The sequence below is a fragment of the Emydura macquarii genome, unplaced genomic scaffold, assembly GCF_026122565.2.
Source record: "Emydura macquarii macquarii isolate MOO-44397 ecotype Brisbane River unplaced genomic scaffold, CSIRO-AGI_Emac_v2 contig_1644, whole genome shotgun sequence".
In the NCBI taxonomy this organism is placed as follows: domain Eukaryota; kingdom Metazoa; phylum Chordata; order Testudines; family Chelidae; genus Emydura; species Emydura macquarii.
In genome coordinates, this window is record NW_027131781.1 from 16,213,926 (window position 1) to 16,235,186 (window position 21,261).

The 21,261-nt window shown below is 36.6% G+C and overlaps 1 protein-coding gene across 5 annotated transcripts in view; it reads right to left on the reverse strand.

The window, feature by feature from the left end:
• Positions 1 to 21,261, reverse strand: part of ADAMTSL3 (ADAMTS like 3) — a 237,862-nt gene that overhangs the window by 38,246 nt on the left and 178,355 nt on the right. For all 5 annotated transcript variants that reach the window (XM_067555726.1, XM_067555728.1, XM_067555724.1 and 2 more), the window contains 4 exons: positions 20,505 to 20,652; positions 17,884 to 17,968; positions 10,589 to 10,875; positions 1,408 to 1,537 (listed from right to left, as the gene is read on the reverse strand). In XM_067555726.1, coding sequence (XP_067411827.1) covers positions 1,408 to 1,537; positions 10,589 to 10,875; positions 17,884 to 17,968; positions 20,505 to 20,652 — 650 coding nt within the window. The remainder of the gene's footprint in view (positions 1 to 1,407; positions 1,538 to 10,588; positions 10,876 to 17,883; positions 17,969 to 20,504; positions 20,653 to 21,261) is intronic.

Sequence of the window (21,261 nt, forward strand, 5' to 3'; positions counted from 1 at the left end):
ACTATACATTAGTAAAGAGCTAATCCAAATAAATTTATGTAGTGCCAGCATTCACATTTAGAATGTTCCTCATAAAATAATCAGCATCCTGTTAGCTTCATGCTGACATTTATATGGTTTAAGGGGAATTTTCTTGTATCTATTACATTTTTATTACATATATATATATTTTTTTTTCTTTCAAACATCCTGCCCCTGTTAACTTTCAATCCATATGTTTTGCAGTAAAATGTTTCTGCAAACATACTGTTTTGGCTTTGATCTTTTCCTCTGACCCATAATTTTCTCTTTGAATGCAGTATTCTAAGTTTTTGATAGTTTAATTAAATTTTACAATTAAAAGGGGGCATCAGAGTTTCCTTCACAAAACATATATCACTTTCTGAACTAAGGCTATGCCCTCTGACTCTATGCAATTACTACTTAACATTGAGCTCTTGGGAAAAGGAACTACTCTGAAGGGTTAAGTGCAAGGTCTATTGAAGAGCTTTGTATAAAAGTGGCTTCCACAAAAACCTCTGCATTGTGAAGCTAAACAATTACACCACAGTACATAATAAAATCTTCATTCTATTCTCTTAGATGAATAAAAAAGGCTCTTCAGCTCATGTATCTGCTAATTCTTGCCCTGCCTTTCTGAGATGATTACATTTTCAAAACAGGAAATTGTATTGCATGAAAATAAGAAAAATGATCCAACACACGGATCTAATTTAGGAATAAATAGTAAATAGGTAAGATACCGCGTGTATAGATTTTGTGCGCACATATTTTCAAGGAATAAATTAAGGAAATGTTCTTAGACATAAGACTGCCTTTTTTTCTTTCCCCAGTATTCCCTTGGCAGACTAACTCAGATCAGTTAAAGAAATTAAACTGTAAGTACTACATGGCTCCTGAAAACAACATTTCATAACACGAGTTTACAATTTAATCTAAAAGATTGTGTCATTTGTGTTTTTAATTTCTGAAAGTGGAAGGGTAAATAATCAGTGAGGATGTAGCTAGTTTCAAGAAAAACAGAACACTTTGTGGCTTTGCATCAAATTTTTATTTCCTCTCGCTCCCCTCTCCCCCCCTTCCCACCCTCCCGAAAAACGAAGGGCAATTTATTGTACCATTATTCTTGTGTATTGTGCTATTTTCACTGAGAAAATGTTGCTTTTTCACTTGTGGCTGTTGCCTGAAGATAGTGATTTATTTCATGGACGAATTTTGCCTTTTTTATCAAGCAAAAGAAAAAAAAGAAAACAAACTTTATTGACAGAAATGGTGAAACTGCACCAAAAACAAGGCCCCAGTCCTGCAAACTGACTCTTGTCTGAGAAAGTCAATAGACAATGTATGCTTATTTAAGTCATATTAACCATTTCTTTTTCACAGCGTGATTTCATTATTAAAGTGTACCTTGGTGGGCACAGTTTCATGTTGCAAGTGTGAATCATTGCTGGTGGTCGCATGGCATTGTTGCACAGGGTGTCATTGACCGCTTGTTTTGTCTGCACATGCAGACAGACTGCAATGGCTTCTTGTGTCCCTGGATTTAAAAATAAAACACATATGAGATACTCTATGGACAAAGCAGCAATTTTTGTAACCTTCTCTTCCCTGGCATTCTTAACCTGAACTAACTCTGGATGTCAAATTAGATGGCACATTTAAAATTAACAGCTTGATTCATAAAAGCACTGGGATATTTTAGAATATGTTTGAAACTCAGAGGATAGTTTGCAATTAAAAGTGAGTTACAGTGAAATATTTTTGGGATTTTCTATTCACAGCCAACGATGTCCCAACATAGAGCAGGATTTTTTTCTAGATTCAAATCAGCTCTTTGAGTGGATACAAATAAACATATGTATAGGTACCAGTTGGTTATTGTGCCCCTGAGAAAAAGCAACAGAAAATTGGCTTGTATGGAATTTGTCTGTCTTTCTCTCCGTAACTCCAAGAAAGAAGACATCATGACTGGCATCCTGATGACCATGATTTTGGAAAGCACCCTCTATTTAATAGAGCTACTCCAAGGCCATTAGAGTGATCTGGTTGGCAGTCAGTGTATAATAAATGCCTTTTCATAGAGCTGAACTCATCCTGTAGGAGCAGAATGCTCTTTTATTCCTACTGATTTCAGTGGGATTTCAAAGAGCTTAATTTTTGCAAAGATAAAAATTACCTAAATCTTTCTAAACTACAGCCAATAAAATGGCTGACTCGGCATGTAGAGATACCCACTGAGCCAGATCTTCAGCTGATGGACATTAGTGTAGTTCCATTAAAGCCAACGGATCCTCAGATCTAGTTGAAGATCTAGGCCCATTGTATACATTTCTTTACACAGGTCTTCCCTCAGCTTCTCTACAAAGTGTAACTATAATTATAGTTATGCTGAGACATGAAAGAACATTAATAATTAAACTTATCAGTCAGAAAAAGTGATACCAGCTAAGTCTGGTTTAGATCAACACAACTAAGTGAACACTTGTTGATTAGTGATCTCTATTGTTTATTTTAAAATTGCCTGGTGTATCCCGTTTCACATGCTACATTATTCTGTAATAGTATTGTGTGTGCAAACCCTATTCATTTAATGGGGAAATGCACATACAAATCAAGGACACAAAACTTAGCAAAGTGCTTTTGAAATCTTCTGTATCTATGCAACAAAAACAACAGTCATTATAATTGATCTATTGACTAGAACAGTACTGAAATGCACTCTAGTATGCACTTTTGTTGATACCATATGAAAATGGCTAACGTAATACACAAGAACTAACATGGTCATAGTTCAGAGAATCTGCTTCCTTCCTTCTAAGTTCACTTTCCCCCCAGAGATCTCCTAGGTTACAAATGTGTTTTCCATAGTAGGTTACATACTTTTTCTTGTGTGTAAAAGCTTGAAAGGTTTATAATATGTTTGTATTTCTAACTGGAATTCCTCATAAAACATTGAAATTTCTCTTCTTATTTATGTATGGTACATTAAAACATCACATATTTTTCTGTTTTACCTTACTACCACTAGACAATGATTGTTATAAATATTCATGCTTCTAGGTAAATTTGTACATCATTAATTGTTTCTTGACACTTGTTGGTTATTTAATAGTCCATTTGATTTCAGCTGACTCTATGAAGTATTCTGTGTTGGAAAATTTTCTGCCTAAGGTTAGTGATGCATGTTTTATGACTTTCAGGTAGTAATCGGTCTTTTTCTTTTCTAGTGAGAGCACCAAGTGATTTTATAATGTGCTCACAAATGCTTCCATCCGCCACTATCATCTCAGACTTTGCACTTCTACAGCCAGTGGCCATCATAATGGCATGTAGAAGAACAAACTGAACTGCATCATGCACTCTAGGCAGAAGACTTATTTTTCTTCATTATTATAATTTAGTAGCAGCTGCCCAGCACTTGAAGTTACTCTGTTGTATCATTATTGCAGTTGTCTCTTTGTCAAGAGCTAGTACAATACGTTCTCAAATACTGGCAATTCCTATTGCAAACCAATATTGCCCCTATCTATGAATTATCTTGAAAGAATAAATATGCTGGACTATATCAAGACCAAGGCTGCAATCCTTCACTGTGATGATACCAGTACCAATCTAAGAATTTCAAGCATAACACAAACCATACATGTAGCAGGAGTGGATGTATACAACACCCTGGATTCTAGCTTTCTTTTAGGCTTTCACTGGTATCCATCTTAATCCCTTTTGGGGCTGATATTCATTCCAGGAAACCTTTGCAGTGTAATTGTTTTGACTATGTCTGCACAATGCTGACTTTTTATGTAACAGGAGCAGTGACCTTGTGCATAACTGACCGCCTCGTCACTTCTATTAAATAAAAGTAATTAAGTGTTGAAAATTGCATTACCTGCAACACATACATTTAATAAGAGGTACTTCCACACTGGGGGCTAAATTATATCCTTTACATCTAATGTCCACACAACATGATCCAAGAGTGAAAATTAAATTAAAGCAAATCACTAAACACCATGAGTTTTATAAAACTCTAAGGTTCTATCCCAGAGACTAAAGACCAGGGAACCATGGATACTACAGCACCTCCTATATGATTGATTCTTCTAAAGGTGCATTTCTCCAAACATTCTGGTTTCCTTCAGTTTCCCCTAATAGGAGATGTGTTGATGCTGATGTACAATTCAGAAACAAAGATCCAGATGTACAGTTTTGCTGAGGTAAGGCTGTGGAACTAGTTATCAGATGAGCACTCAAACATAAATTCATCATTCATCCAGTTGCTTGGCCCACACCTGCACTGGGGATAGTGTTAAGGGTTTGTTTCTGCTTCAGGTGTCTTGTTCTGGCTAGCAATACTTAATTGGCTTCTTAGTTGTTATTTTAGGCCAAATTTTGCCCTTAGAACTGACTTCAATTACATCTCTTTTACCGGGATTAGAATGGAAACATTCATGTTTGTGCAAAAAATTTTTTTTTAAAAATCATAAAAAAAAATCAAAGGTGATAACCAAAGAGTTATTCTGCAATGGGTTAGCTGGATAATATTTTCTAAATTCTCACTCAGGGAGGGAGATGTGATATGAGACTTCTATACTGAGCCCTCTGCAAGTCAGCATTTCTCTCATCAGCAGCTTATATTACAATGTTGTGGTGAGGATATCCATGAAGCAAAAGGCATGTCACACCTTTTCTTTCGGCTATAACATGCCACCTTGGTTTGGTTGGTGTGTGAGATATCTCTTTTCACTCATCAGAGAGCCACAAACTGTTGCAATTGTGTCTTCCAAATGCTTTAATATTAAGAAAATAAAAGCTTCAGTGTTTTGGTGTTTTAAGTTATAACAGAACAGATATTGTAAAAGTTTGTTAAATAGACTTGGTTTCATATCTACGGCTTTTTCTAATACCCAGTGACACTCCATTGATGCAGCATTTCCTTATAGTTTACTTTTTAAAAGTGTAAGAGATTGATCTTAATTATAAATTTGTTTGCAACCACAATTAAATATTGGCTTGTAATATGAATCAGTGACAAACTTTTTACATTGCAGGGTTTGGGAAGTAACTTGTAAACTATAAAAGTGATAAAATCCTCGGGCAAACAAACAATGTCATATGTGTGAAGAAGTTCTTGTGTGACACCAACATAATAGAACATTTAAACCAAAAGAAAAGAAAAAGTATAAGATACAGCAACTCAGCCTCGATGGAGCACTAAACATTTTTACAGTATTTTGATGAACTACTGTAATAATTATTCTATTAATGAGTGCAACAGAATATTTTTATTTTAACCCAGCACAACCCTCACAAACTCACATTTTTGACAAGTTTCCTGTGTGAAGAAATATACAATGCACAAAGTTGTGTTAAAAGATCACAGTGTTTGCAAAATGCAAACTTCACGGTTTTCCCTTTCTAGAGTAAAAGTAAAGGGTAAGGATAGTAGTTGCTAAATATAAGTGGTGGAAGAATGGTCTCTTCACTCAACCTTACACCTAGAAAAGGGGGAAAAAAGTGTACTTATTTCAGATTACTCTTGTCCTGCTGTCAACTTAAGAGAAATTATCAATTTAAAATCAAGTCAACTAAGAAAAAACCTAGAAGAAATTTCATATATTACACCTGCCTGAGTCTCTCTGCCAATTTTTGTAGATGTACATTCATATCTTCCTGTGTTAAGGGACAGATTGTAAATTGTTCACTCAACAGTGAGCAGATTTTCTCAAAAGTATTCTCAGTGAAGCCAACAGGACTAGTCATGGGAGTAACTGCTCACCAACATGAATAACACAGAATTGCCAACTCTCATCACTTTATTGTGAGTTCGATAATACTTGGTGCTTTACTTAAAGCCCCAGTACCTGGAATCCTGGGATTTTGTAAGACTCTCATGTTTCATAAAATAATACGTTTTTAGCTCTCAGCATTGCAGAGAAAAGCTTGAAAATGTAACCTAAGTGCACCGTAAAGGTGCAAAATCCAGAAAGTTTAAAAAAAGTTCCACATTTATTGTTTGGGGTTTTTTTAACAATCTCATGATTCTTAAACCAATCTCATTATTTTGGGTGGGCTTGACTCCAGATGTTCAGACGTATGGGGCTGGCAATACTGAGAAGGGGTTCAAAATCTGCCCCTCTACGTTTTTCTCTCCTCTGTTACTGTGTGAAAGTTCCACACAGCTAAAGCAGAAGCAGAATCAGCTATATGTGAAGTGCTAACAAATACAGAAAGTACACAATGAAAATGTAGTGGTATTTCTCCGTCTCTTTCATCCTTATTAGATGTTAGGTACAACAATTTCAGAGAAAAGCAGGATTCTTAAACTGACGGCACCTTTTAAAGGGATTATCAAGTAAAATATGGTCCTTTTTTGGTACAAGCAAGCTTTTATAGAACCTACAACCAAAAGAAACTTTCTCACAATTTAAAATAAAATCCAATGAAAACAGTTGATAAACACACATTCTCCCATGTTTGAAACCCAAGTATTGCAGCACTAGGAATCTTAAAATGAAACTGGCAATTACTGAAAGTGAAATAGTTAACTCATTCTTATTGTCCAAGTAGAAAGAAATGCAAAAAAGTATTCAGAGTATTGATAATGACAAATACATTAGATTGGCAAATTTTCTTTTATAATCAAAGGTATTATTAGGAAAGTAGTTAAAGAAATCTGTTTTTAAATTAGATTGCATAATTTTGAAATTGAGAGAGTCTCTTTAGAATGCTGCACATTCATTAACTAATTGACACAAAGATTGAAGAAATACTACAGATTTAAAACAAAAAAATGTCTCTCATCACCGGGTAAATTACTAAGTACTGTCATTATTTGTTGCAGACAGTACCATGCATATAAATCTTATGAATACATCCCAAGTGCTCGCATCAGAGCCATAGTTTTTCCAATAGTGAAAAAACACTCATACTTTCTTTGGACAAATGAGGCAAAACCTTGAGTTCCCAACTCAATTTTCACTCAAGCAAAACACTAAATAAATCAATGGGAGTTGGTCTGATTAAGGGTCATATGAGCAAGGTCCTTGACTCATGGATTTTGTGGGGTGTGAGGTAATAAGGGAAATACAGATAATTCTTCAAGTTTCTGTCTCGCTAGGGATCTTTAAATGATGCCTGCTTCATAATTAATTAACATGGAAGAACTCTTACTTGCATTCATGGAAAGTGATGACAGAAGTAATAATTATGAAGAGAGACATAACAACATAAGCTAAATGGTCCTCAGAGGCAGTAACTTTTATGGCACCCAATATGCTGAATCATAGGCCATAATGGTTTATACAGATGCAGTGCAGCATAATCATGCAGAATAACTGAAGGGTTCTTGTCAACAGCACTGTTATTATTATTACTACTACTACTACTACTTCTTGTATTACTGTAGTGCATAGAAGCTCTAGTCATAGACTAGGACCCCATTGTGTTAGGTGCTATACAAACAGAGAACCAAAAGATGGTCTCTTCCCCAGAGTGCATACAGTCCAACACAATAAAAAGCCTTCTTAAAATAATGAATTTGACAAGAAAGAAGCTGTTGAGTAATGAGTTGCAGACAGGTCTTTCCTCATATTTTTAATAAAAAGAACGTTACTTCCTGCATTTTTACCTCTTTTTGGGACAGGGGCCCGAGATAGTTTACATTAAATGCACAGTCTACATGAGGTTTTGGGGGAAAGTATAATAAAGATGACAAGCACTGAAACACAGATTCAGTCCTTGCTCAAGCAGTATATGACAGAGTGACAATAAAGTCTGCAGCTTGCTTAGACTGAGCAGGCCTTCTTCTCAGTAAGGGAAAGGCTGGCATTAAGAAATGGAGGGAGAAATTCCAAGGATACAATCCTCAGGCATGTTTTTTAAAAGCCCTAATAGATACATGCATGTTAGAGACAGAGACGCTTTCATACTTTATATTAAATTTTGATATTCCTAACTTAAAATATCACATTTCTTTCCTTATAACTAAAAAAGTTCATCTTCCTGAAATGAGATACAGACTTAAAACTGAGCTAAAATTGATCAGATCCTTTGAACTACACAATGGGAAAAAAATAGACACAGTGAGATCATTAGTTAATACACTGCAATAAGTTGGAAACAGAAAAGAAGTCTGATTTTCTTAAAACAATTTATCCACAGGTAATTTTTAGTCTGTTTGAAAGTGTTTGCCAGAGCATCTAGATGAACAGCATTGATAGGAGAACAAGCTCATGATTATCTAACTAGCATAACAGGAAAGGTATTGCTGAAGCTATTCAACATTTGATCAAATAGTCTCAAAACTTCCCACATTTCCTGGGGAGTAGCACATATGAAGAATGTCTAGATGTGTGGCGCTAGAGGTACTACTGAAGTCTCAAGAACACTTATGAAAGGGCTCTTCATTTCAAACATTCTGCATTACATGCCGAAGAAGTGGTTTCAATTCGTGAATATCCACAGGCAAATGTTGGGCTGAAATGCCTCTTTAAATCACAAAGGACCTATATTGCTCTCAATGAAGTCAATGCCCAAACTCCAATTTGGCTACAACAGGAGCAGAATCAGACCCTGATTCTGATTATTAGCCATTTTTAAAAGGCTTTTTTTGCTTCTGGTAAGTGAAATTCTGAGCCTCAACACAGCCTCTAAAATTTCATTTTCAACTCACAGGTACAACTCTTCACATGTAACTTTTTACACAGACAAAGCATATATATGATATCAGATAAAACTTGAGAGACTGTTTTTGAAAATTTTGCCTGAGTCCTTTGCTCTATGCTCAAATTCAACATCTTTTGAAACATGTTGACTGAAAGTCCAGAAGCATTGGTAAAATGGACTAAAAATGGGGATAAAATGACTACACGTTACAAAATTCAATTCAGGGAGTAAAATCAAGAAACTTGAAAAAAAACTTATAGATTGTGAAAGTCTTGTTCCTATTTTAAAATATAATTTTCCTTATCATTTAAAAATATTTTCTCAATTTTTTTAAAAAGCAGAGAGCTATAACAATAGATCACGATATTCATTGTCAAAACTGCAAACAAGTCATACATACATACAAGTCATATCCTTCTGGGGCTAAGCACCTGTAATGCCCAATGAAATAAAGGAGGGCTGGCAGAAAGCAGCACCTTGCATGATCAGGTACATTGTCCTCATTAGGGATCAATGCCATCAAAAAATCAAGAATGTTAAATGATAAGGGAGGCTTTTATATTAGTCACTTACCATCATGCTGATAAATGATCTGGGCATCTTTCCCAACTTCTCCTGTCTTTAAACTTCCAGATGGTGAACACTATAAAGGAGGCCACTTTCTATGAGCTCTAGATTGGCTCTTGACTTCCAAACTGTTGCTGCTCAGCCCTTTTCTACATATTATATTTCTTCTGTGGGTACAACTGTCTTCACTTCCCACTGATGTCATCATTCCTATCACATACAGGTGTGTTCACAATTCCACTGCTTCCACTTCACACTTCATAACTCACTTCTACGGTCAGTTCCAAAGTACAGTATATAGTAGCAACACTAGCAACATTGTCTAGTAATATGTACTTCAGATGGCTGAGAGATTAGATTGCATCTAAAGGAGGAATGTGCCTAACTACTTGCAGACAGATATATGGCACAGACTTCCTATAGAAGGATACATGGTACCAAATCCTAAACAGAATCCTGTTTGAGTTCTATCCCAGCTATTTCTGGACAGATGTCTCCCTGTGCTACCATATCACACCCCTACGGTAACATAGGAAATAGCAGCCTTTTGAAGGTAGTGCATAGTTAATATGCACATTTTAGTTCAGAAACTGCACATATACAATTCGTAGGAGAAAAATGAGCATTTAGGCATATTCATTATTGATTAGTTACATACATTTTCATTTATCTAAACCCATAAACTGGCTGATAGCTGAAGTGATTCCTTTAACATATCTTTTGATAATACAAGACTAACTGCTGCATCAACCTTGACAGAATCTTTCTATAACTTGGTTGACTGAATACAGCCCAGTTTCTCATTCAAAGATTTATAGAAAGAAAACCAGTTTTATTACAACCTTGTAAGGCATGTGGAAGCAAAAGACATTTAGATTGTATAATCAAAGGCAAACAGAATTTACAAAGTTAAAAGTTCAGATTTTGTTTTTAAATGTCTATGTAAGTAAAGTAATATCAATGTAACTGGAGTAATATCAAACAGATATAAAAAGATATCAGATATCATAAATATAAAAAAGATATAATAAATATAAAAATACTAAATATAATAAATATCAAATATCAGATATAATAAATATCAGATAGCAGAAATATCAAAAATATCAGATATCAGAAATATCAAAAGATTTATAGAAAGAAAACCAGTTTTATTACAACCTTGTGAGGCATGTGGAATCTAAAGACATTTAGATGCTATAATCAAAGGTAAACAGAATTTACAGAAGTTAAAAGTTCAGATTTTGTTTTCAAACGTCAATGTAAGTAAAGTAATATCAATGTAACTGGAGTAATATCAAACTGTTATTGACAATGTCAAATTTAAACACCATAGATGAAAAAATGTTTAAACTACCTCCGACACATGTGGCTGAACATGGAGTAAAACCAATGTATTCCCAATCATAAATCAGACTGCTCTCTTCCCCACGTGTAAATTCTGGGATGTACGGAACAGGATCAATGTCACAGGAGGCCTGATGGCATATTCGTTCTGTTGCTGGTTTGGGGTCTTCACATTCCTCATCAGGCAGATCCATTTCAGTCTGAGTAAAAGTGAGAAGAACACGGCACTTCACATCTCGGACCTGTATGCCACGGCCACAAGTGGTACTGCATGGAGACCAGGGTTCTGGAATAAACCTGCAAATAACCATAAAGCAGCAACTTAAAGAATACTGAAGGAGGAGAAATTTGCACTTGATGTGTGTGTGTCTAGAGTTAAAATATTGCTACAAAAAAGTTAATGTAATATAAGAATATAAATATGGCCAACATGCTAAAAAACATATGATGAATAATACGGGTTATACTGAGATACTGCTTCATAATGTGTCCAAATTCTATAATTAAACCCGAGAAATACATCCTCTTCACTTTCCCCCCTACCCACAATCCCACATAATTAAATAACGACAACAGAAAAGCTCGTGGGGGTGAGGAAGAAAAGTCACATGGAGCAATGAAAAGCAACTCACCTTTCTGGGGAAAAAAGACAATACCTACAGTAGCTCAAAACTCCTGGAGCATTATGAAAACCAAATTCTATATTTAGGTCTACACATTGTGTTACAGTACACATTGCAGCAGCTCTCAGGGCACACGTCATACATATGCCAAAAGCCCATCTGCACTCTATTCACATCTCCGAGAAGGGCTACCACAGGACATGATTGTAATGATGTTTAATAGACCTAGAGAAAGGTACTTTTTCAATGTAGCCACTTCCAATGCAGAACATTACAGGATGCTATTTAGATTTCATCTTGTAAGAAGAGGCCCAACTTCGATTAAGTGATTAACTTGCTTAGTGGACAATCACTTCCATCAATGTGTCTTTATGCTCATGATTAACTATAATGAAATCTTATTGTACACATCTCATTAATATATTGACCAGAGTTAATTTAAAAAAATAATTCTAATCTTCCATTAATCCAAGGGCCATTATTATGTCATACTAATGTTCAAAATTAGACCACTACAATAGGGCTTACTTCCACAAATATAGTCATCTTGGGTGGATTTGTGGATACATTTGACAACAAGTTATATACAGAAATGTACAGGTCATTTTCTTAAGGTTGGAAACACTTGGGGAAAGAAAATATACAGATTTAAAAAAAAACAACAGATCTGTATGAAACGATCAGAGGAACGATCAGAGGAAACGAACAGAGGAAATAAAAACATTTCTTTATCATCTTCTAAAATATCAGAAAAGGACACTGTTTAGAATCCAAATTAGACATCTGTTGGTTCTAAAAGCTTTTCTTCCCCTTTCTTTCATTAAAAAATCCATTGCTCTGTTGCAGAGGAATATTTTTTAAAATTTAAAAGCAGCCAGTTATATAAAACTGAGACAAAACCATCGTTTGGACCTCTATGTTTGCTTTAACCATAAACAACATCTACAGAACACAGTGGATACTGATGTTCAAGCTCAGAGTGTTGCTAAATTTGAAGAGTAGAGTTTGTGGACAAATTACTATGTCAAGTCAACTGCCTTCTGCCATTGCAGAGAGAGGCAAGAAGGGTGAAAAAAAGACAAGAGCAGCAGATGGCACAGTAATGGTGCCATAGATACATTCACACTAGGCATCTGGGCTTCTTTCTAAAGAGCACCTGCTGTGGAAAAGAGGGACGAGTGAGTCTTTCCCCTCCTTTAAAGAGCACTGGCTAAGAAGGTTTAGGAAGAAGATGATCACCCCAGAGGAGTCGCTGCTGAACTTTCCCCACGAGTCCTGCCCAAAAATGATTTCCAAAGTTGTCAAGATTTGGGTTTGGGTTTTTTTTTAAGCTTACCTGAATGGAAGTGTCCCAAACTTTGACCTGATCCTGCAGGATGCTGAGTGCATCCAGAAAGGTGCTGAACATCTTCATCTCCTATTGAAGTCAACAGGAACTGAAAGTGTTCAGCACATCGCAGGTTTGACATTTGGTGTACACTAACAGAATCTTCTGCATTGAAAGAGTATTGCCAAAAACAAATTGCGGGTGTTCAGACACTACAGTGACAGGAAACATAGGAAATGCCACACTGGAGCAGATTCATTATCCATCTAGTCCAGCAACTTGTGTCTGACAGCAGCCAGCTACTTATGAGTGAGAAACCCTGAAGTATGCAGCAAAGGAAAACCTGCTAATAAAGAAAGTTTCCTCCTAACCTCAGTAGAGGTTAGGTTAAGTTCCAAAGGGAGCCATATAAAATATCTAGATATTATGTGAAAAATGGCCCTGATTCTCCAAAACAATAAGCATGCGGTTAACTTCAAGCACTTAGTAATCCCTTGAAATCAGTATGACAGTAACATGCTTAGAGTTAAATAAATGCTTATGTGCTTTGTTGGATCAGGGCAATTGTGCATAATGCTTTGACAAAATTCTGATCTTCTCTCCATAAAAATAACTGTATCTCGGTAATATTATACATAAATAGCATTTTTAAAGAAACTCAGAAAAATCTAAGCAATTATTCCTTGACTTACACCAGGCCTATATTGTACGTGAGGGTTACTTGTGTGTGGGATTTCATAGCAAAGTGCAAGATTAAAAATATTAAAACATTGGTTTTAAAATTCTACCTTGTCATTTGCTAAACCAAATCACATGACTATACAGTTAATCAGAACAACTCCATATTACAGCAATTCTTTTCAAGTGGATGACTTCATCAAAGGCATACTGTAGTTGAAATCGCTAAAACAGAGACAACTAGTACAAAATGAGAGCATATAGCTGATTGGGCAGCATATAGAGCTCTGGAGATAGGACAGCACTCTGTCTAAATCCTGAATTTGGATCAGGTGCTCGTTTTGCATTAATTAGCTAAATCCACACCCTTAAATAGAAATTATGGTTGTTTGCCTTCAATGTTTGACTGAGATAGCAAAAAGGAATAATCCAACAACATCAAAGGGTCTATATTTTTCATTGTGTGGCATAAGCAGCACACATTTGGCAACATATTGAGCCCAAAATTTCTCCTCTGAAGTCAATGGCAATTTTGGCTTTGACTTCAATGGGCACAGGCCAAGAATGAGTTTAGATCAGGATTAAGTAGCATCAAAACAGCTCTCAAGTTATCATCTCTTACAAATTGTTAGGTAGTTTATAATGGAATGTTTAGGATTCTGATGGTTTTCTGAGGTCTTTAATGAATTTCATAGATGAGGCTCAAGTTTTTAAGATGTGTTCATAGTGTTTGGCATGAATGCTTACGAGAACAATCAATCAAATCATATCGAAAAACTATTTATGCAAGATACAGGAGGCCTGATTCTCCACTGTCTTGTCACCTTGTGTAATCATTTACATCTGGGCAATCATTATGATTTGGCACACTTTGCACATGTGTAAATGACCACACACAAGGCACTGCAAGGCAGTGGTGATCAGGTCCACCAGTAATGATCTAATGGGGCGGAGGGTGGGTGCTCAGCAGGGCCATGTTGGGATGGCTAGGAAAAAGAAGCAGTGATCTAAACTATTGATGAGCAAATTGATAAAGACAAGATATCAGTCAGTCCAAACCAAACTCAACCTTCTTCCGTGGTTCAGAAGATTTGGAAAACTTGACTTCTCTCATTATTATTCATTTTTCCCATGCCTGCACTTCCTGGTTTGGGACCAGAAATGCCAAAATCCCTCAAGAAAGGCTGTTCTTTTGCTTTTTCTAGTCCAATTCTGCAGATCCAAAGAGACTGGATAAGGTTTGCAGAAGCATCCAAATGTTTGGGTGCTTATCTGAATAGAACCTCTAAAACATAGGAGTCTTGCCCATCACTGAGCCAACTCTTTAAAATCCAGAGCCACAGATTTTATCAACCTGAGCAGTTATATATTGGGCAAAATATATGACCAGCTTTCTGTGGAGAGACTGCAAGAAAACCGGAAATACATGTACTTAAAATAAAAAGGCCACAGATAGGAGAATTCTTTTAAATGCAATGAATTGGAACCTTCAAGAACCCTACCACATTTCAGTTATAGTAAGTGCAATTCTATACAAACCTAGTGAACAATTATTTTTGATGTTCTCATGTTGCTGAGAAAACATACCAGCTATTGAAAGCATTCTAAATTTATCCTCTATTTCTCTTAAGTTATTAAAAGAAAAGGCAGCAGAGGTGTCTATTTCTTTAACTTATTATTAAAAGAAAAGGCTGTAAAATCTTGCTGAAGCCTCATTGCAAATCCTACTGTAACTAAGAAGGCTCAGGGGAAGAACATTTAAAATAATGATGGGTATCAACTGTCATCACATTCCACAACTAAAAACTAAAAAGGTCAAACCTACATTTTTCTTGGCCTTGCTTTACAAGCAGTCATTTTTTTATTTTCCTAATAAAAAAAAGAAGGCTTTTGAACATTCACCCTCTATGTAAATTCAGGACACCAGCCGTGGTAGACCACAGCGGCAGAGGTATTTGTCTTCCTGGTTTGGCACATTCCCTGTTTGTGGGGTTTGAAACACTGCTGCATTTATTCCCTTATTCGTTATCTATTAAAATATCGCCTGAAGACACAAAAGACAGCTGTAATAAAAGGATGAACTAGGAGCTGAGATTTCATGTTGCGGTTTTAGTTTGAATGACAAAAGAACAAATAAGGTCAAAAATGGCAATGTACCAAGGAAACTGTAAACCTTATGCTAGCCAGAAGTGGGCTAGAACTTGTCATACTGTGTCACGTATAAACTACAACAGCAAAGTTAAACATAATCCAAGCAGGAGGGAATTACTGTTACTGTTCACTCTGGGGAAGTAATAACCTTGTGTTACAGTTTTCCTTTAGATCCTCTGCTCTGACCCAAAAAAAGCTTATTCCAGCTGGAAAAAAACAGATCAGATAGAATGCAAGATTCAAAAGGTGCTGTGACAAATTGTTGTGATTGCAAAGCACTGTTCATGTGACTGAAGGGCACGTGGAGAGAGAAAATGAACGCGGCATTTTGCTGGAAAATAGAGGCCTGAGTAGCCAATCTCAAGGACTGTGATGAATTTGAATCCATACTCTACTGTTACAACATAGTACTACATACAGTACTCTCATTCAAACAAGGAGGTTAGCTGTGAATTGGCCTACTTTAGTCATCTACTTTTGTTCAAGATCAGCTTCACTTGTAGATCAATTTAATGGCTTTTCTTTTAGTTCCCCTTACCCGCCAGCCTCCTCAGAAGAAAAGGAAAAGAGCAGGTCTAGCGTCCTAGTAGTGGCAAGAGAAGACAGCAGCAACATAAGCAGGTGAATGGGGGATCTGACTGGAGTAGTAGAGTTGGGTCCCAGGGGAGCACAGAGTACCTAGAGTATGAAGACCTGAGGACACCAGGAAAATTAGTAGAGAAAAGGGGTGCCACAGTAGTCACTAGTCATGAGTGGCTGAAGGCGCCTTTTGGACCCAAGTCCAGATATTTTTGCTATGACAATGGTAAAGTCAGATCCTTGGGGGCTGAGGCAGGGTAGGGTGGCTGAAAGGTGAGGAGTTGGGTCTCCAAGGTGGGAATAAGAATTGCCCAGAAGAGAGGACCAAATGCAGGAGAATGAGAGGATGTGATAGGACGTGCACTGGAAACCTAACCAAATGCCTGCTGTCTTTCAGAATGTGGGGCACCTGAGAGGAAAGGCATCAGTATAGTAATTCAGCCATATAAAGCGTGTATCTGCTTTAGTTGTAAGTTAAGGATAAAAGTAAACCCATTAAAAAGTTTATGGTTCAGCTGTCGTTATATGACATTCAGACTGTTGAACTGGAATGATGAGTTTGTGCTTTGCTTGTTCTGTAGGGATATCACTGTGAGTACCCTAAGGGCCTGGAGAGTATATTAATTCACTCTTCCCACCAGCATAGACCAACACACTTGATTTTGTACGGTCAAAGAAGCATTTCTTTATTTTTTCAGGCTGAATCCTCTTTAGAGGTGATTTCACATCTATCCATTCCCAGATGCAGACGCTCTACATGGAGAGGCTCATTCAACTAGAAATACTGCCCTCAACAATCATAGTTCACATTCAGATAGGCCTCTGCATCATGGCCACCAATTTAGAGAGCAGGGTAACCACTCACAAGTAGGTCAACACTTGGCCATAGGTGCTGGTCATTGAAACATTTCTCAGGGTAGCTGGCATAATGGTGCAAGTAACACCTGTTTGGCAGGAGGTATCTTTTGTGAGCCAGTGCAGGTGTCAAACGCTTTATTTTTCTTGATGACACCTGTTAATATGTGTGTGCCAAAATAAAGAATAGCTAAGCAGTGGAAGAAAAATAAATAGACATGGGCCCATATTCTGTTCTCAGGTACAATGGTGTAAATCTTGAGCTCATCTGAATTACTTCAGATTTACATAATTATAAATTAAGATAGAATCTGGCACAAACACAACACATTATAGTCAATGCCTGGGAAACCCATGTAAATACCTGCTGGAGTTAAAATATATGAAGGAGATAAGCACCACCCACAGATATTTTACATACAGGTGATTGTATGAATGTTCATTGCATCAGAGATATGAACTGAACTATAGGGATGTGAATAGATCTGGACTCAAAGGCATGTCACTTATGCACATATTGTGAACACAACTATTTCTCAGCCCCAGGGCTAAAGTGGTGGGTGGCCTGAACAACATCTTTTGAATGGCTCAGATAATTATAATTAGCTCCCCTCAATTCAGAAGCATGATGTGCAATATTTATGTGTGTGTGGGTGTGTAGCTCAATTGACAGGGGCATGTCTTTATCCAGCAACACACCCCTCTCCATCTCCAACACAATCATTACATTGCTGAGAAGAAGGGAATGGTTGGATTAAAGCAGTTTACATTTGCCTTACCTCAGCTGAGGATTCTCCCACACTGGGGAAATCCTCAACAGCTCTCAAAGCTAAATTAAGATGCCCTTGCACTGCTCTGCTGATGCATAGGGACATCAGTGGAGCCATCAATCTGGTCCATATATTCTGTATCACTCAGAACAGCTGTTTCAAAAGCCAGGCTGTCAAGATATAAAACCAGGAATAATAGCCCACAAGGTAGCCCAATCCCAAAGAGCATCAAATGTCAAATCCATCTGCATGATAACCAGCTTTCCAAATGACTTGTACAATATATCAGCAACATTTTCTCCATCCTGAAAGAGGAACTTACATTGGTTCTTCAGAGGCTGTTCTGATCTCTTCTATTTCTTGTGCTTGTTTGAATGAGGGTAGTTTAGCTTCTACAGGAATTTTTTCTGATATGGAAAAAAAGCATAATTCATTCCATCAAACTCAGAAGCATTTAATACATATTTGCATTATTCACTTCAACACATTGGTGTCTACATAGTGCATTGAGTAAAGATAGGCCCAAAACAAAAGCCCAGATCCAAAAATCCTCTTCTGAATTCTAGAGAAGTTTGGAATTGAATTTGCCTACAGGCCCACCTCTACTATCGAAACCACATTTTCTTCTACTGTTATCCCACACTGCGATTTTGGAAATTAATACTAGTGACACGTATTACAGTTGAAGCTGTTACTTTTTTAGACTGACAACTGCCCTAATCTCTATATATTAAGCATTTATACAGTATTCCATTTGATTTGTCTACACCTGGGCACAAGTATAAGCATTTTGCCTGGCAGATCTCACATCAAGAGGTGAGAAAGCAACAGCACAAAGAGCAAAGAACAAATTTGGCATTACTTTGTTTTATTAATCATTTTTGGCATTTTAAATGTAAAATCTTTATTTTTACTCACTTCAGTGTTCCTCTATCCATGGAAAGGAAGAACTTAAACAGGAAAGTGTATTTATGGCAAATTGAATGTGACCTACAATAGTTTCTATTCCTGGCCTTTTTCTTATATCAATAAAACTAAATAAAATGCAACAATATTTCTAAATCTGCAGTTTTCAGCATAAAACATGTTTGAATTATTTATAGAGTAAAATTTATAATTCAGATAAGTAAATTGTTCTCTTTTTACATTTGGTTTTTCTTGTAATATTCATTTACTATTTGAGAAATGTACCAGATAGCCAGCACTGCAAATCTTTTATTTAGTAATACAACTTCCTCTATATTGTTATGACATTGTGACTAAATCCTGACCTGCAGGAATACCTCTGTGAGAAGATACCAGTAATTCAGTCTCCATGTCCAGTCAATCTTTGGCTTCCTTTCTGAGTCTCCGAAAAGTGCTGCTGATTAGTGCCAATTGCAATGATGTTATTTTGTGATGTGGACACCCATTTCTTGAAGGAATGGATTAACAATGCCAACTCACCTTATAGGGCTTGAAGAATTGTCAAAGGGTGACAAATTTCAGTCAGTATACAGATGGGCTGGATTCAAACTAGAGACTTGGATGTGAAACACTTTTCTCTCTTGATTGCCTAAGCTAGTATATCTCAACTGGGGTTGTGGGAAGAATTTGAGGGGGTTTGAAAGCAGGGCTGATGTCAGGGGGTAGAAGCAGGGCAATTGCCTGGGGCCCCACACCATAGGGGGCCTCACGAAACTAATTTACATGTTTCAGCCCTGCATGAGGCCAGAGCGCCGATCCCCGAGCCAGGCTGAAGGTGGAGCATCACAATTTTTTCCAGTAGTAGGGGTCACAAAATTATTTTTAAGTCCAAAGGGTGTCACCAGCACAAAAAAGTTGAGAAACACTGTCCTAAGCTATGAAGACTTCCAATACATTCTCAAATTTACTAAAAAGAATCAAACTTTAAAGAAATTTATCTAAACTCCTTTTGAACTGGGCAGATATATATCACATTCATACCAAGTCTTCTCCTTGCAGGTCCCCTGAAATTCTGCAATACTTGTTACAATTTTTGCTGAAAGGCTTAGAGAATTCTGTTGCATTTGTCCCTTGAGAATTTTGTGCCTGGAGAACTCCCTAAAACCTCAAAACATCCTGCTCTACCAACTTATCTGTGGTAAGTCCTTGGGTTTCAATAGCACTTAACTACATTTGCTTTTCATTTGACTATGTAAAGCCTACTGTTGAGTTGTGAATATTCCCAACAAGGTTTTACAAATAAAAATGAAAAGACTGAAAACACTTCCAACCCTAAGTTTCAGGGACCAGGACTGGGATGGGGGACATGGAAACATACCTATTTACCTACCTATCTACTTATGTACTTATGAGACAAGAATGGAATAGGAAATGTTACTTTTATATCTTCTCATACCTTTCTTTTCTTTTCCTCTTATTTACCTACATCCTCTCATCTACCTTTTATTCCTCAATTTTTAAAGGATATTTGTTAATCCATATCATTAAGTGTTAAAGATTTTTTTTTAAATAAAAAAAAGTGGAAAAGAAGAGGAGAAGGAAATCAGCATGGACGATATTTGAAGTTTTTCAGTGTTTCATCAAGAATTCTGTAGCATTAGCCGTAGATATAGAGAAACAAGGACCGTGGTTTTATGTATCATAAGCTCTACAAACATATTATTCTTTCTATTTAAAATTTTATTGAGCAATCCCCTAACTCCTAATGTATTGCTTGCTCCTACTTTTCCCTGTTTAACTTATGTATTTTAATTTACAGAGCTTATTATTTTCACTACATTATATTATTTTATCAGCAAAAAATATCAGCCATATACCTTTCTTACCACCTATGACAACAACACTTCCTTTTGCCAACACTGGAACAAGTCCTGGTAAATTTGAGCTTCTGGCACTTCTGGAAGAGGTGACCAGGGACCTTTTACTTCAGTTAACAGAATTCAAAACAATAACACACGCAGACAAATTTCCAGTTACCTCGTGGTTTGCAACATGGTATTGGCACAATGCATTCTTCTTTTATGTGTAGTTTAAGTTGTGGATTACAGCCCCCTGTATGCTGGCCACGGTGGTCAATACACAATACCACTCGGTAACGTAAGCCTCGGCCACAGGTCACTGTGCACTAAGGGAGACAATACAATAATCTTACTCCACAGCTTTTTTTAAAAAAAATATTTTTCAAAAGTATTGTTCATAAATATTAATTTGGCAGCTTTAAGTCCTTACCCAAAGTACACTGAAGTTAAGTGGAGTTTTTCCATTGACTTTAGTGGGCATAGCATTAGGCCATACGTGAAAACTATAATAGGTGTTTTATCAGATTTCAGATAAACGTTATTTAAATATAACCTTGCATTGCCAAGTAACTAAAGTATATTAGTGATGGCTAGTGACGGAACTCTAGAGATTTGGGAGGGACGGTGTTTTCCTGGGTTCTACAAAGCTTATCTGAACAGCTACAGTCTAAAATGGAGCGAGAATCTACTGGGAATAGGCTCCCTCACAACCTGTTTAGTGTTTTTTGGTTTAAGTTGGGTCATAAAAAACATTAGAATGCTTCTCCAACTGTATTTCAGTGATCTTATTTGAATGAACTCAGGAAACACACAAGTGTTATCTGTGTATGTCAGGTAACCAGAGCCAAGATAAGTTGGCTCAATATTAATGAAAGGTAAGAAGAATGCTGGAAAATCATCCATACAGATACCTCTCAATCTCAAGACAGCCATGC